At 54.9% G+C, this 13,596-nt stretch overlaps 1 protein-coding gene across 5 annotated transcripts in view; it reads left to right on the plus strand.

Moving 5' to 3' along the window:
* RPS6KA1 (ribosomal protein S6 kinase A1) overlaps positions 1-13,184 on the plus strand; it is a 39,814-nt gene extending 26,630 nt beyond the window's left edge. For 4 of the 5 annotated variants that reach the window (XM_087760779.1, XM_087760781.1, XM_087760782.1 and 1 more), the window contains 20 exons: positions 1,408-1,524; positions 2,563-2,644; positions 2,938-3,018; positions 3,802-3,881; positions 4,499-4,605; positions 5,203-5,240; positions 5,374-5,516; positions 6,093-6,163; positions 6,412-6,500; positions 6,713-6,777; positions 7,773-7,875; positions 8,186-8,313; positions 8,794-8,919; positions 9,380-9,469; positions 9,698-9,856; positions 10,077-10,238; positions 10,845-10,921; positions 11,100-11,217; positions 11,638-11,775; positions 12,107-13,184. In XM_087760779.1, the coding sequence (XP_087616905.1) occupies positions 1,408-1,524; positions 2,563-2,644; positions 2,938-3,018; positions 3,802-3,881; positions 4,499-4,605; positions 5,203-5,240; positions 5,374-5,516; positions 6,093-6,163; positions 6,412-6,500; positions 6,713-6,777; positions 7,773-7,875; positions 8,186-8,313; positions 8,794-8,919; positions 9,380-9,469; positions 9,698-9,856; positions 10,077-10,238; positions 10,845-10,921; positions 11,100-11,217; positions 11,638-11,775; positions 12,107-12,229 (2,097 nt within the window). In that variant the 3' untranslated portion in view covers positions 12,230-13,184. Of the gene's footprint in view, positions 1-1,407; positions 1,525-1,559; positions 2,439-2,562; positions 2,645-2,937; positions 3,019-3,801; positions 3,882-4,498; positions 4,606-5,202; positions 5,241-5,373; positions 5,517-6,092; positions 6,164-6,411; positions 6,501-6,712; positions 6,778-7,772; positions 7,876-8,185; positions 8,314-8,793; positions 8,920-9,379; positions 9,470-9,697; positions 9,857-10,076; positions 10,239-10,844; positions 10,922-11,099; positions 11,218-11,637; positions 11,776-12,106 lie in introns of those variants that run through there. The other variant, XM_087760783.1, reaches the window with a different exon arrangement.
* Positions 13,185-13,596: the final 412 nt, after the last annotated feature.

The raw sequence follows: 13,596 nt of genomic DNA on the forward strand, positions 1-13,596 counted from the left end.
TCGCTTGGCAAGGCCACCCTCCCCGAGAAGGTGCTGGGAGGGTGGGGGGTGGGCTGGGGTGCAGAGGAGAGGCAGAGCCCGAAACCTGGTTCCTGTTGTTTTTAAAAGCTGCTTCGATTAGGTGGGTTCCAGACCAAGTATCTGAATAGTTTTAGAAAACAAAGCATCACTTTTTTTTCCCCCAGCGCTGCAAGGGGAAAAACTAAATAGTAGTTCCAGCTTTGTGGCAGCCGCTGATGGCCACATCTGCCCTAGGGTCAGAGAGCAACCGAGTGTAATGCCCTTTGGAACATAATTGCTGGCCTTCAGGTCCAAATAGCAACCAGACCGTGTCTGAGACTGGATAACGAGGGACTGAAGTGCTGAGAAGCCTGGACTTGCTTACAAGACGTACAGCTCCAAGGGATTTCTGGCCTGAGTAAGGCTCATGTCCGTAGAAGTGGGAAGCTGAGCCCAGCCTGCGCTGCGGGCGCTCCCCGAGGTCAGCCCGGAGAGGGGCTGGAACAGAGCTCAGAGGAAACCCGGGTACAGATGTACTGGCTAGGCACGGTCAGGAGAAGCAGAGGGAAAGGCACAGCTGGAAGGCTAGTAGTATAAAAAGTCTCTTTATATTCGGGCTGCAAATAGAAAGCAGCACAAGGTGTTTCTGTTGAGCCGAACTCTGGGCCAGAGGTACGGACCAGCTGCACCAGAGGCATGGATGAGGTTTGCTGGGGCAAGGAGGTGTCTCGGCATCACCTCAGGGTCCGTGGCTGTTCTTGTGTGCTTCGTTGGTGAGTGTATTCTAGATACTGCTGATAAAATCTCTTTTTTTCTTTTTTTTTAAATAAAAGAATGTGTTTTAAACAAAACATGTGCCAGAGACCTTGGCTTCCCCTCAATCTTCTTGAAGGCTTGAGTCTGCTAAAGCATCATCTGTATGTGCTGAAGATGCACTAAGACTTATGTTGCAGAGTTGCTCAGATTGCTGAGCAGATGGGCTCCAACATGTCTGATTTTTGCCAGCCCTGGCCGTGTTTTGACAACAGAGCCGTATTTTTGTGTTGTGGGATTCTTAGTGGCATAAACACTCCTGTTTTTGCCACCAGTGCCTTAAAAAGGAAGGTGCTTTTCAAGCACTCTTCTGAAATGCAGTTCAAAGGCGTGCAACGCCTGCGGTGCGAGGAGCGGAGCCTTTGGGGAGAGCGCTGGATGTTTAGCACGGCTGCCCGGTGCAAGCCTGCTGATCACTTACTTATTCCAGATGTTGAAGCCAGGAGATACCTGTGACAAGCACCAACCTTTATGGTTCTCTCAGATGTGGTTCCTGCGAGTCTGTACCTACAGTCCTTGCTCCTTAATCTGATAAGGCTTGCTTCCCCTCCTTCGGGAGTGTATTCCCAGTCAACCGTGTCCCCTCTTTTTCAGGGCGAAGGTGTTGTGAAAGAAATCAACATCACGCACCACGTGAAAGAAGGCTCCGAGAAAGCCGATCCTTCGCAGTTTGAGCTCCTGAAGGTGCTGGGACAGGGCTCCTTCGGCAAGGTGGGTTCGCTTCGTCCGACGTGTCATGCCAGATAAATGATTTTGATGACAAAAGGGACTATCCCCAACGAAACCGCTTTCCCGATTCCCACCAAATCGCAAGAATCTGACTGATGAGCCCACTTAGCAAATGGTTGCTTCTAACGTGAAAGGAGCTGTAGTGATGCCTTCTCAGTAAGGGCCAGCCTGGGTGTCCAAAGCTCCCCTGTAATTCTTTTTTCAGATGATCAGGAGAAAGGAGTAGCAGCCTGCTTGCAAATGCAGGCGCCGTGCAGGACACAGGGGCCGCCTGCGGCTCTCTAGCTGCCTGCCAGGCTCTCAGTGGACCTGGGGACTCGGAGGACTCGGACGTGTTCCTCTCTTCTCAGAAGTGATGCTGTGTGCGTCTGGTTTTGGCCCCTGTTCACGGTCCAGTTTCCCTCTGCGAAGGGGGAAGGAAGTAGCCTGTAACTCTTATCATCTATTTCAATGTGTAAATAATCCAGGTCTCTTAGAGGCCATCTGCTCGCACGTTAAATCAACTTCACGTCAGTCAGTTCCCAGCGCCGTCAGCAGGGGCTTGTACGGAACTGTGGGCTGCTGCCTGGGCCAATGCAGCCGTGGCTCTATGCAAAAGAAAGGCAGTGTCTTTTTGAAGCTGCCCAAAACCAGGGAGGATGCAGGACCTGAACAATCAGGGGCTGCTCCGGCTGCCGAACCAGCAAGTCACCCGCAGGCTTTGTGGTACGTTGTGCTTCAAGCATCAGCCCCAGCCCCAGGGGAACGATGGGAGCGAGCAAGGGCTGGAAGGCTGGAGAGGAGGAAAGTGCAGTGCAAAAGCACGAGTGCTGTAATGGCTGGAGACGGGGGATGAGCGGAGCCTACACACAGCACTTTCCTGAAAACCCCACGAGGTTTCACATGGAGAGCTCGAGGTACATCCGCAGTCCTGTGGCCAGCTGCTTCTCAGGGCTACTGTGAGCTTTGCCGCTTCGGGAGGCATCCAGCTCCTACTGCTAATGTTTAGTGCCTGGCGAATGTGGTGTTCTTCCCCCTCAGGTCTTCTTGGTGAGAAAAATAACGCCGCCAGATAGCAACCACCTCTATGCCATGAAAGTGCTCAAGAAGGCGACCTTGAAAGGTAGGAGGCTCTTGCTGTGATGCTTTTATCCTCCATGTCTTAAAGAGCTCTGGGGAAGTGTCCCAGCCGTCACTGCTGGCCCCAGGGTGACGGGGTGAAAAAGAACCATCTCCCTCTCAACCAAACAGCCTCCTTTTCTCTCCGTCTATAAAAGACCCCTGTTGCAGTGACGGAGGTGGGAACAGATCTGGCTGAGCTGCCTGGTACCGAAGGGCTTAAGGCTGGGACAAGGCTGACACCAGGGCACCGTCTGCCTTTTTCTGTGTCTGAGCTGTTCCCCTCTCTTCCCACAGTGCGTGATCGAGTGAGGACAAAGATAGAGAGGGACATCTTGGCCGATGTAAACCACCCCTTTGTGGTGAAACTCCACTACGGTGAGTGTGGAGCTAGTTGGGACACTGGGAGAGGGGCTGCAGGCTCGAACAGACACTGACTGCTTTTAAGCACCATAAAGAAGGATGCTACGACAGGCGCTCCCGCCACGAGCAGGTAGATGAGCACGAGGCATCCAGCAGCAGGCTGCCTGGAGGATGCTGAGAGCCTCCCGTGGTCCCTAACGGGCTTCTGGAGGTACCTGAAATGGAGAAGAGGCCTGGATCAGTCTGTATCCCTCAATGGCTGTGCTGCTCTGGAGCCTTCGCAATCCCCCCAACACAAATCCTGTCCTGGAAAGGTCTTTGGTCCCGTGCCCGCTCTAGCTATTGAATGGGGAAGAGAGCGTAGACCGGGAGAAGAGGTTTAAACATCAAATCCTTGGGATTAAAACATTAAATCAGGAGAAACTGAGAAGGCAGAGTTAACTCGTCAAGCCAGAATTTGGCAGGATTAACGCTGACTCTGAGGACAGCGAGGACAGCTTCCTTCCCCGTGAAGTGACCAGTGCCTCTCTCGGGGAAACATCACTGGCTGAAAGGGAGCCAGCCCCCCATAAAATGAGCGTTTTCTGCAGTGCCAGAGTGCTGCTGGTGAGCTCCCATTTCACCACCACGGACGGGCTATCTCATTTACCCCAAATAATTAGCCCTCCCTGTGTTTAAGCTAGTAACCATGCAGGGCATCTGCACGAGCGGAGCCATCGGGATTTAAGTGATTAATGTAACACCACGGAGCCTTCCCTCAGTGGAGCGGACTGATTCCTGCTCCGGCTTGTGTTTCAGCATTCCAGACGGAGGGGAAGCTGTATCTCATCTTGGATTTCCTCCGAGGAGGTGACCTTTTCACTCGGCTTTCCAAAGAGGTGGGTATGCGCTGGCATCTCGGTGGGTTGCTGAGGCTCTCAGTCCATCTGGGCTTAATTGCCGGGAGAAGCGATTGACCCTTGCAAAGTCTGTGAGAGGGGTGAAACCAGCTTCCAACCTGCTGCTAGCCCAGAGCTGGCAACGGGAGAGGGTGTCTCAGGAGCCCTGTCCTCTGGCAGAAAAGCAGCAGCACAGGAGGCAGGTCTCGGCTCTGCAGCGGCTTCTGCTGAGCATCGCGCTAAGAACAAAAGCAGGCGAGAACCATGTTCTGCTGCAGCGCTGGCTGGCTGTGTCGCTGCGCTGGGACAGGGCGAGGGCAGGGAATGGGAGGGGTAACGAGGAGTTGTGCCAGGTGAAGACAACTGGGAACATAACCTGGGTAACGTAAGTGAAGAGTTTTTTAAAAACCTGCCTGCTGCTTAGCAACCTTGTTTGTTTTTTCTGGCGTTGCTGCTTAATTGATACTTCAGGATGGCAGGCGAAGCCTGGGAAAATTCAGTACAAAAGGGCAGAAGGGAGCAACATGGATGCAAAAGCTCTTGCGTGGGTGCAGCAGAGGTGGTCCCGCTGCCGCGTTGTAACCCCGGCGCCTGTCCGATCCTCTCCCTTCCCGCAGGTCATGTTCACCGAGGAGGACGTGAAGTTCTACCTGGCAGAGCTGGCTCTGGGGCTCGACCATTTGCACAGCCTGGGAATCATATACAGGGATCTCAAACCAGAGAAGTACGTGCGGCACAGCCGAGGCAGGGAACCGAATCCTTTGGTCCCAGCCTGCGGTCGGCAAACGGCGCAGCCTCCATCTGCAGAGGCAGAGCTGGGTGATGCCCATCGGCCGGGCAGATGGAAGGCGGCGGTGCCGATCGAGCAGGCTCTTGCTCCTCGGCTCCGCAGCTGGGGCCAGGAGCGCTGCGGAGGCAGCATGTGTGCGCCGCGTGTCTGAGCAGTAATCCTTGGCAGGCTCCGGGCTCCAGCTTTAAGCAATTGAGAGCCTTCGGAGGAAAAAGGCACCAGGCTGGGCCTCCACAGAGGCGCATACCAGCTGTGCGACTTGGTTATTCTTACTGGGGTGTGGGGGGACCAGAGGTGGTGTAACCTGTGCGGGTCGTTCGCTCGATGTGAAGTTGAGGGCGTAGAGCGAAGGGAGCCGCTCTTTGTCCCGCTCGTGTCTTGGTGATGGAGCTTAAAGCGCTGGGGGAAGGGACAGATAACTTTCTGCTCTGGATTCGGGGAGCACCTCAGACCAGCCTCTGCCGTGGGTGCTTGTTCTCACCGGCCCTTGTTGCAGACAGTAACAACTTGGTTTTTTCGTTCATGCTGTAGCATCCTCTTGGATGAAGAAGGGCACATCAAACTCACAGGTGAGGGACTCCACAAAAGCCTTGTGCTCCAGCAAAGTTGGTTCTTGAAATACGGAGCTCCTCTTAGGCCTCTCGGCTCCGTGCGATTGCTCAGAGCACGTGGGCGCATGCTGACAGTTTTTCTCTTACGTAGATTTTGGCTTGAGTAAGGAGGCTATAGACCACGAGAAGAAAGCCTATTCCTTCTGTGGGACGGTGGAGTATATGGCGCCAGAAGTTGTGAATCGGCAGGGCCACTCCCACAGTGCTGACTGGTGGTCGTACGGGGTGTTAATGGTACGTACCCCGCCGGTGTGTTTGGGACCGGGCTTAGCGGCTGCTCCAGCCGCGGCTCTGAAACTCCCGTACGTGATGCTGCACGTCTCGCAGGCGCGCTGACCTGGGGATGTTCTCCGGGCTCCCTGGAAGGAGCTGTCCCGGCGTCCAGCCCCGGACGTGTGTTTCTCGGGGGAGGCAGAGCTGCTGTCCCAGCGAGCGCGGGGTGTGCGGCGTGGGGTGCCCGGGGTGTGCAGCGTGGGGTGTGCGGCGTGGGGTGCGTGGGGTGTCGGTGTCGGCCCCAGCGCTGGGGTGTCGGTGTCCATGCAGATCTGGTGCCACCGTCTGGCGGTTGCTGAATCTGAGGGCTCCTGCAGGAGCGGGCGCTGGTTCGGACGTGTCCCCGCTGCAAACCTTGTGAACCCAGCTCCTTCTGAGAAAATACGATGTCTGCGATCTTCTTCAGAGCTAGGCTTTTGATCACTCGCAAGCTTTTCGCTCGCTTTGGCGAGCTCCCAGGTGAAGGTGCACTGGGATCTGTGCGACCCGCAGGCGTGCTCAGACCTGTGACCTCCCCTTCTTCTCCCTCCCTCCCAGTTTGAAATGCTCACCGGCTCGCTGCCCTTCCAGGGGAAGGATCGCAAGGAGACGATGACCCTCATCCTCAAGTAAGAGGGGTTTCTCTTTCGTGTAGGTACGGGAGGCGAGCTTCTGCTCTTTCACTGAGCGTGGTGCAATTTGGGGGTTCTCGCAACTTAATGGCATTATTTGGCAAGCGGTTTTGTATCAACAGTTAGTCTGAAGGGTGCAGCGTAAATGCCAAACAGATGATTGTACTTCGGGGGTGGAGGTGCTGCAGTCGGCTTGCGGGTTGACGTCTTCAGACCTGCAGCCGATTGCGTAACTTCCCCTCCAGAGCAAAGCTGGGCATGCCGCAGTTCCTCAGCGCCGAGGCACAGAGCCTCCTGCGAGCCCTTTTCAAAAGGAATCCAGCCAACAGGTTAGGTAAGGCATTTTTTTGGCTTCTGAATACACCCGATGCTGTATCGGGGCCTCTCACGCCCTCGTGGGTCAGCAGCATGTTCACACTTGCGCTCGGTTAATGGGCTCGATTAATTACAGCCAGGTTCCCCGTAATACCGGGCTGCGTTGCATACGTGGTAGCCTTCGCTTCGTCGGTGGTTTAACGCAACGCACTCCACGGGTGCCTCTTTCAGGTTCTGGACCAGATGGGGCAGAAGAGATCAAGCGCCATCCTTTCTACTCTACCATTGACTGGAATGTGAGTTTTGGAAATACAAGAGCAAACTTCTCCATCGCTCAGCACCAGTAATGCAGTTCTGCTGGCTGCAGTAGCAGCGCGGTCGTGATGCTTGCAGACTAACCAGCTATGGGAGAGCTACCAGTCCCTGCTCCATCTGTTCCAATAATCCTTCCCGAAACTAAAATTCTGTTTGTCGTGTGGATAACTCTTTCATACCTGAGTTGCCTATGATCTCACCGTGGTTTGAATTTACTCATCTCTCAACAGTGAGGTGCAGGTTTTAATTGGGGTTTGGCATGACACGGATTGTCTTCCACCAAGTGGGAAGGACTCGGGGAGGCATTTCTGGCAAGGAAATACCTTGTTTTGTACAGAGGAGCAGGGCGATAACTGCACCGGCATTTCCCAATTGCTTCTGGCCAACTCCCTACTTTACCACGTCATTTTGTTTCTTCCCTGACTTGGTAAGGGATTTTGAAGATCGGTCTTTCAGTGCTTTCGAGGCACCCAGCAAGCTGCTAGACTGAACCTCCAGCAATGCTAGTAAAGCTTATATCAAATTTTTGCTTCAAGAAGCAATTTAAAAAGGCTGCCGGTGGGAGCGCGGGGATACGAACGTCCTCCCAGGGCATCGCCTCCGGCTGTCCCGGGAGAGAGGGCTGTCGGCAAAGCCCCGGGGGGACTGAGGGGGAGGTGGGAGAGCCTGGCGAGGCAAATGCTTTGTCGGTACTGCTCTTGCAGCGGGGCCACGTACCTACAGAACACTTTTTTTTCTTGATTTAATATATGGTAGAACTTGTAGTGTTTCCCCACAAGCTGACTCAAAAGCACCCCCTTGGCCAAGAAGCCGAGGGAGGACTGCTGAGCTGTAGTTAAATGCTAAGCCACAGAGCTGTTTCTAGTTTCACAAAATCTCTTCTCGGCCTCTCATTCCTAGCAAGGCTTCGCACCCTTCTGAGCGGGTACGTGAGCGTTGACCTGTCGGAGCACTTCTGAGCTGTCTTGTTTTGCAGAAGCTGTACCGCAGGGAAATCAAACCGCCCTTCAAGCCTGCCGTCGGCCAGCCAGATGACACCTTCTATTTTGACACAGAATTTACATCGCGTACACCAAAAGGTTTGTATGAATTCGGGCAAAGCCAAAGTTTCCTGTGTGAGGCGATACTGTACGGCTTCATACTGGTTTGCCGGTGCCAGCAGGGCCAGGTTTGCCTCCTGCCAGCGCTGCCAGCTCCAGATGGTTGCGGCAGCGAGGAGGTGGCCCAGCCGTAGATACGTGGGGTGGTACGGGGTAAGATCAGCGCTGCATGGTGTGGCTCTTTTCTCAAATAAACTAGAGAGGAGCCAGAGCTCCTGGGGAGCGGGGGGAAGGCTTCTGCTCCCGCAGGGCTAGCCCTCTTCAGGCTGCCTCTCAATTCCTGCTGCAGATTCCCCAGGCATCCCCCCTAGTGCAGGGGCCCATCAGCTCTTCCGAGGCTTCAGTTTTGTGGCGACCGGATTGATGGAGGATGGCAAGGTGAAACCTGCCCAGTCACCTCTGCATTCGGTTGTACAGGTAAGAAGTGGGGACGGAGGAACACCTGTTTGAAGCTGCAGAAATACTCCTGCAGAGCGGGTCTGCAGGACCCCTGTGCCACCTGGAGCAGAGCTAACGGGAAGCCTGAGGCAGCGTCGTTCTGAACCCTTGCATCCTGTTGTTCTTCCCTTTCTATTGACTGCCACGGGCAAAGGTCCTCAGGGCCCTGCGAGTCTGCTTTCCTCTCCCAGGTGGACCCGTGCTAGCGGGAGGGCTGCGTAAATGCCCGGGGGTGGAAAGGTGCCACCGACATGCACCCTGCTAGATGCAGGCAGCGTCAGCCCACTGACCTACATCTGCCCCGCTCCCTTCTCCTCCCTCTCCCCCGCCGGGAGGAGCAGCTGTGGGGTGCAGCAGGCAGCAGTCTGCCAGCTCGCTCTGTCGCAGTGAACTCCTGCGGTGGCACGGGCCCTGCCCTGAACCCTCCCAGCTCATCACCTCTCCGCTCTCCTCTCGCAGCAGCTGCACGGCAAGAATGTCCAGTTCAGCGACGGCTACGTGGTGAAGGAGGCGATCGGCGTCGGCTCCTACTCAGTGTGTAAACGCTGCGTTCATAAAGCAACCAACATGGAATACGCAGTCAAGGTCTGACATTTACCATCTGAACCGAACTCCCCCATCAGATTTCTGTTTATCCCCGTGAGGACCAAAATAGCATCCAGGAATGAAATCGCTTTCCCTGCTTGCGTAGGGCCTAAGTGGACAATTTCTGTGCTGCTGGGCGTGTAACTGCACGAGCTTTCTTATCTAGGAGTAGCGGGGCAGCAGCGTTCTCTGTCGGGGGGGACCGTATCTCACCTTTCTTTGCAAAGTTTGCTGTGGCTGTGTCAGCCCTGAACGAAAAAGCCAGGCATAAGACTGGGGCTTGGGGATGCAGAACTGATGAAGCAACTCAGGGCCTTCTAGAGCTTATTGCTAAAGAGGGCAGGGACAGGGAACGGCTCCGGTGCAGGATCACTGCAGGGCTGCAAACACCCAGCTTGTTTGCTTTCTCCTGGCCCGCCTCCCACCCCGCTGTGGCCAACGCTGCTCCGTGCTCTTGCAGGTTATTGACAAGAGCAAGCGAGACCCTTCTGAGGAAATAGAAATCCTCCTGCGATACGGGCAGCACCCAAACATCATCACCTTGAAAGATGTGAGTGTCACCTGAACGGCTTCTCCTGTGTTGTGGTTTAGGAGGTGCCGACTGGTCCGGGGGGGCCCGATGCAGCCCGGGGGCCCGGCTCCACGCGTCGCTCTGGGCTGGGGGAGCATCCCCAGAGCCACCCGCATTGCTGACTTCTGTCTGCTTCTTGGTGGCAGAAGTACCAAGGGGAAGCTCTGGAAGCCCTTTTTGGTTACCCCTCCCTGTTTGCTTCGGTAGGTGTACGACGATGGGAAGTACGTGTATCTGGTGACTGAGCTGATGAGGGGAGGGGAGCTGCTGGATAAAATCCTCAGACAGAAATTTTTCTCGGAGAGGGAAGCCAGTTCGGTCCTGCACACGATCTGTAAAACAGTGGAGTATCTGCATTCCCAAGGGGTGAGTATGGTTACGTCTGGTTTCCTGGGAAGCTGTCGGGCATTGCGCTAGGCTCCCTCTCCTCCGGGGAGTAACTGTGCCTGTCAGGACCATCATTTCTTGCTGGTGGTGCTGTCTTGGCAAGCCAGCCGCGGGGCCAGAGCAGGGGTTGAGTGTCCTGATGCAGCTTCAGACCTTTGTCTTCCAGGGGTATGAGAACGGCTCTTTCTTTGCTCCGCAGGTGGTTCACAGGGACTTGAAACCCAGCAATATTCTCTACGTGGATGAGTCAGGAAACCCCGAAAGCATTCGCATTTGTGACTTTGGCTTTGCCAAGCAGCTCAGGGCTGAGAACGGCCTTCTCATGACTCCCTGTTATACGGCAAACTTCGTGGCACCCGAGGTAAGCACCTTACTGACCGGAGGCCCTCGGTAGCTCTCGCGTCCCTCCCCAGCCTGTGCTTGGCACAGGTAGGTCTGCCCCGTTCCTACCGCCAGCCTGCTCCGGCATAGCCCGTCCCGCAAGAGGTAATTACAGAAATACCACTTGTAGTAACGAACAAATAGGGGATCTCAGGTGCAGTCCTCCAACTTGTGCTGTCCTTATGAGGGGGTCTGCTTGGGGAACTGAGGCTTTAAAGCCCCAGTCATTTCCTAGGCGGCTTCCCTTCCTGATTAGCTGACCTGCGAAAGGAGGGGGGATGACTTTCCACTCGCTTATCTCGGTGCGGAAGAAAGAAAAAGAGCAGGCGCGCAGTGCGGTGTCACCGCACTGGAACACGGCTTCTTTCTCGCTTGTCGTTTCGATGTGCCTGGGGGGTTCCTCTGTTCCACGAAACAAAAATCTGATTTGGATCCTCATCTTTAGTCCGAGAGGTTGCTGTTTGGTAGGGCTCTAGGAGCTTTGCCTACAGACTGCACACGGGGTCAAGGCGCTCTTCACAAGCTGAAGTGAGCTCAACAATGAGAACCGAACACGGGTTTTTTTCCCTTTGCTTGTTCTGCTCAGGTACTAAAGCGCCAAGGCTACGACGAGGGCTGCGACATCTGGAGCCTGGGAGTTCTCCTGTACACGATGCTCGCAGGGTAAGCGCCGCTGTCTCTCGGGAAGGCAGCAGCTGGGGCTGTGACCGCCTTGCGCTCAGCCACGCTCCGCGGCGGCCGCTGGGCCTCTGCACCTCTCCTCGTCGGTCGCTGCTACCTGGAGGTGCTCCCCGGCTGGGTTACAGGGCAGTAAATCAACGGCTCCCTCTTCTCTCCCCAGCTGCACTCCGTTTGCAAATGGTCCCAGTGACACTCCAGAAGAGATCCTGACCCGGATAGGCAGGGGCAAGTTCTCCGTCAGCGGAGGCAACTGGGACACTATTTCTGACATGGCCAAGGTGCGGTTTGCTGTTCATCTGCGTTGCATGAAAGGGTCGAGGCCAAGCACGGCCAGTGGCCACGAGGCAAGGTTAAAGCAGGCTGGGGAGGGAGGGCAGAAGAGAGCGGAGCAGAGCGGCAGCGTATTTGAGCCCATAGCAGCTCAGCAGCGTGCCTCTCCCCGCTTGGGTTTAGCTCTGGCTGTGAATGTTTGCGTGCAACACCAACCTCGTGCTTGGCCCATGCGGGGTTTGCTGCTGTGTTATACCTCCCAGGCCTACCTTTTGGTTTTCATATATTTTACACAAAAGGAGATTGATGTCTGGGGACTTTAAACTTGGCCTCTGACTTTAAATCCTAATTTGGGGGTGGACAGGTAGTATTTTTGCATTTAAAGTATGAAATCTTCTGAAGTCTAACTTTCCAAATGATGCCCTTAGGATTTGGTATCAAAGATGCTTCACGTAGATCCTCACCAGCGCCTAACAGCCAAGCAGGTCCTGCAGCACCCGTGGATAACCCAGAAGGACAGCTTACCCCAGAGCCAGCTGAACCGCCAGGACCTTCAGCTTGTGAAGGTACAAAGCCGGGGCTGGGCCTTCAGCTGGTTCCTCGGGCACCGTGGGCTCTTTGGAAAGCAGCGGTCCAGGCAGGGTGATGGTGGTGTGGGCAAGCAGGATGGATGGTTGGGGAGCTGTGGGCCGGGGGAGGCAACACAAGGCAAGCTGGTTTTTCGGCAGGAAAGCCTGCGTGTCAGTACGGGAGGGAGATTTAAAAAAAAAAAAAAGAAAAAAAGAAATGCTTCAGGCTTTCTTTGTGGGTCTGGCTACTCTGGTCCCTCACTTGTAAAGCCGGGAGCCTGAAATACCTGTTCTGCATTTAAATGACTTCTCGTGCCTTCTCTCCAAGGGGGCGATGGCTGCCACGTACTCTGCACTGAACAGCTCCAAGCCAAGCCCCCAGCTGAAGCCCATCGAATCCTCCATTCTGGCACAGAGGCGGGTGAAGAAACTTCCTTCCACCACGCTGTGAGGCCGGGGCGGTCCGCAGCCGCGCGGCGCGGTCGCACCAGGCTTTGCGCGCCCACTGAAGGCGGGGGCAGGAGACTGGGCGGTCAGCGCCTGCACGGGAGCTCCCTTGAGGACTTCTCAAAAGGCCAAGTGCCTTTCTGTTTCTGAGAGACTGGCTCCTCCTTGTGTGGCCTGATCTTTGCTGAGAAAACTTCACTGTAAAACTTCTTTGAAGTGTAAATTGTCAATTTTTCAAGACATCCATCTGTGTATATGAGAACTAGAATGTACAACTGATGTCAAGTGGCACAAAAAGCAGCTGATTCACCCCTTCCTGCGTAGGGCCAGATATTTGTTGTAGCTACGTCATTTCTTAGAATCAATCCTCTCCAACGCCGTTGCAGCTGAAAGACCGTGTAACGTTCGGGGTTTAGGTTTTGGGGTTTTTCCTCCCTTGAACCTTTGGATGCCCTTCCCGAAGTCAGCCCTGCCGCCTCCTAGCCAGCAGCACTGGCGCTTGGAAAGGACTTCCCTCCTCTTCACTCTTTGTGCGTGTGTGCAGAGTACAAGGTCGATTTTTCAGACTCCGTTTCTTCCTCTCTCCTGCCCGCCCCCAGCCCAGACGGTTCTCTGAACAAAGTAAACCACGGGTTTTCCAAACCGCCCCCGCGGATGCTCGGCTGCCCAGAATACCTGCTAGGTTCGGCTCGTCCCTTCCCTCTGCCCTCCCATCCCCGTGTCCTCCCCGTCGCTCCCCGGGCGTTCGTCACCCGCGCAGGTGGAGAGTCCGAAGGAACCTTCTCAGCAAAGCTGAGGCTTTGGGCTGGCTCTGGCTGCTGCTTTTAACATTTTTGGGTTTCCTTTCCTTCAGCAGGAACCTATGAAACAAACCATCCTTTTTTTAACTTAACTTTGTTCTACAGCTGGTAACTCAGGGTTTCTTTCTGAATTGTATAATAAATGTGTCATTCAGTTGATGTTTTTTTACTGACTGACTTTTATAGAAGTCACAGAGTAAGCGACCCCGGTCGTTTCCCCACGTCGTACGGGGACAATGATTCTTGCCTGCCTTTTGGGAGATCTGCAAAGCTTTTTCATCTGCCCAGTGACGGGCAAAGCAGCAGCACTGCAGCGGGGCTGCACGTTGTGCCACCTTCTCTCGGGTGCAATACTCACTTTGCAGCGGGACGTACTTAGAACCAGTTGTGGGTATGGCAGTAACAACAGGAGAGTGGGCAGGCTGCAGAGGGGAACGTCTTATTCTCGGGACATTTTAGCGCTAACAGAAACGAATGCTCGGAGGCAAACTGTGCTAGAAATAAATTCCCCACCCGTTCTGACTTGCAGGGACTTGCTGGAGCTCCCTGGTTCGGTGGTGGCCGTTTCTCG

This window comes from Nipponia nippon, unplaced genomic scaffold (assembly GCF_047370975.1).
Source record: "Nipponia nippon isolate SJK-2023a ecotype South Korea unplaced genomic scaffold, ASM4737097v1 scaffold_23, whole genome shotgun sequence".
Lineage (NCBI taxonomy): Eukaryota > Metazoa > Chordata > Aves > Pelecaniformes > Threskiornithidae > Nipponia > Nipponia nippon.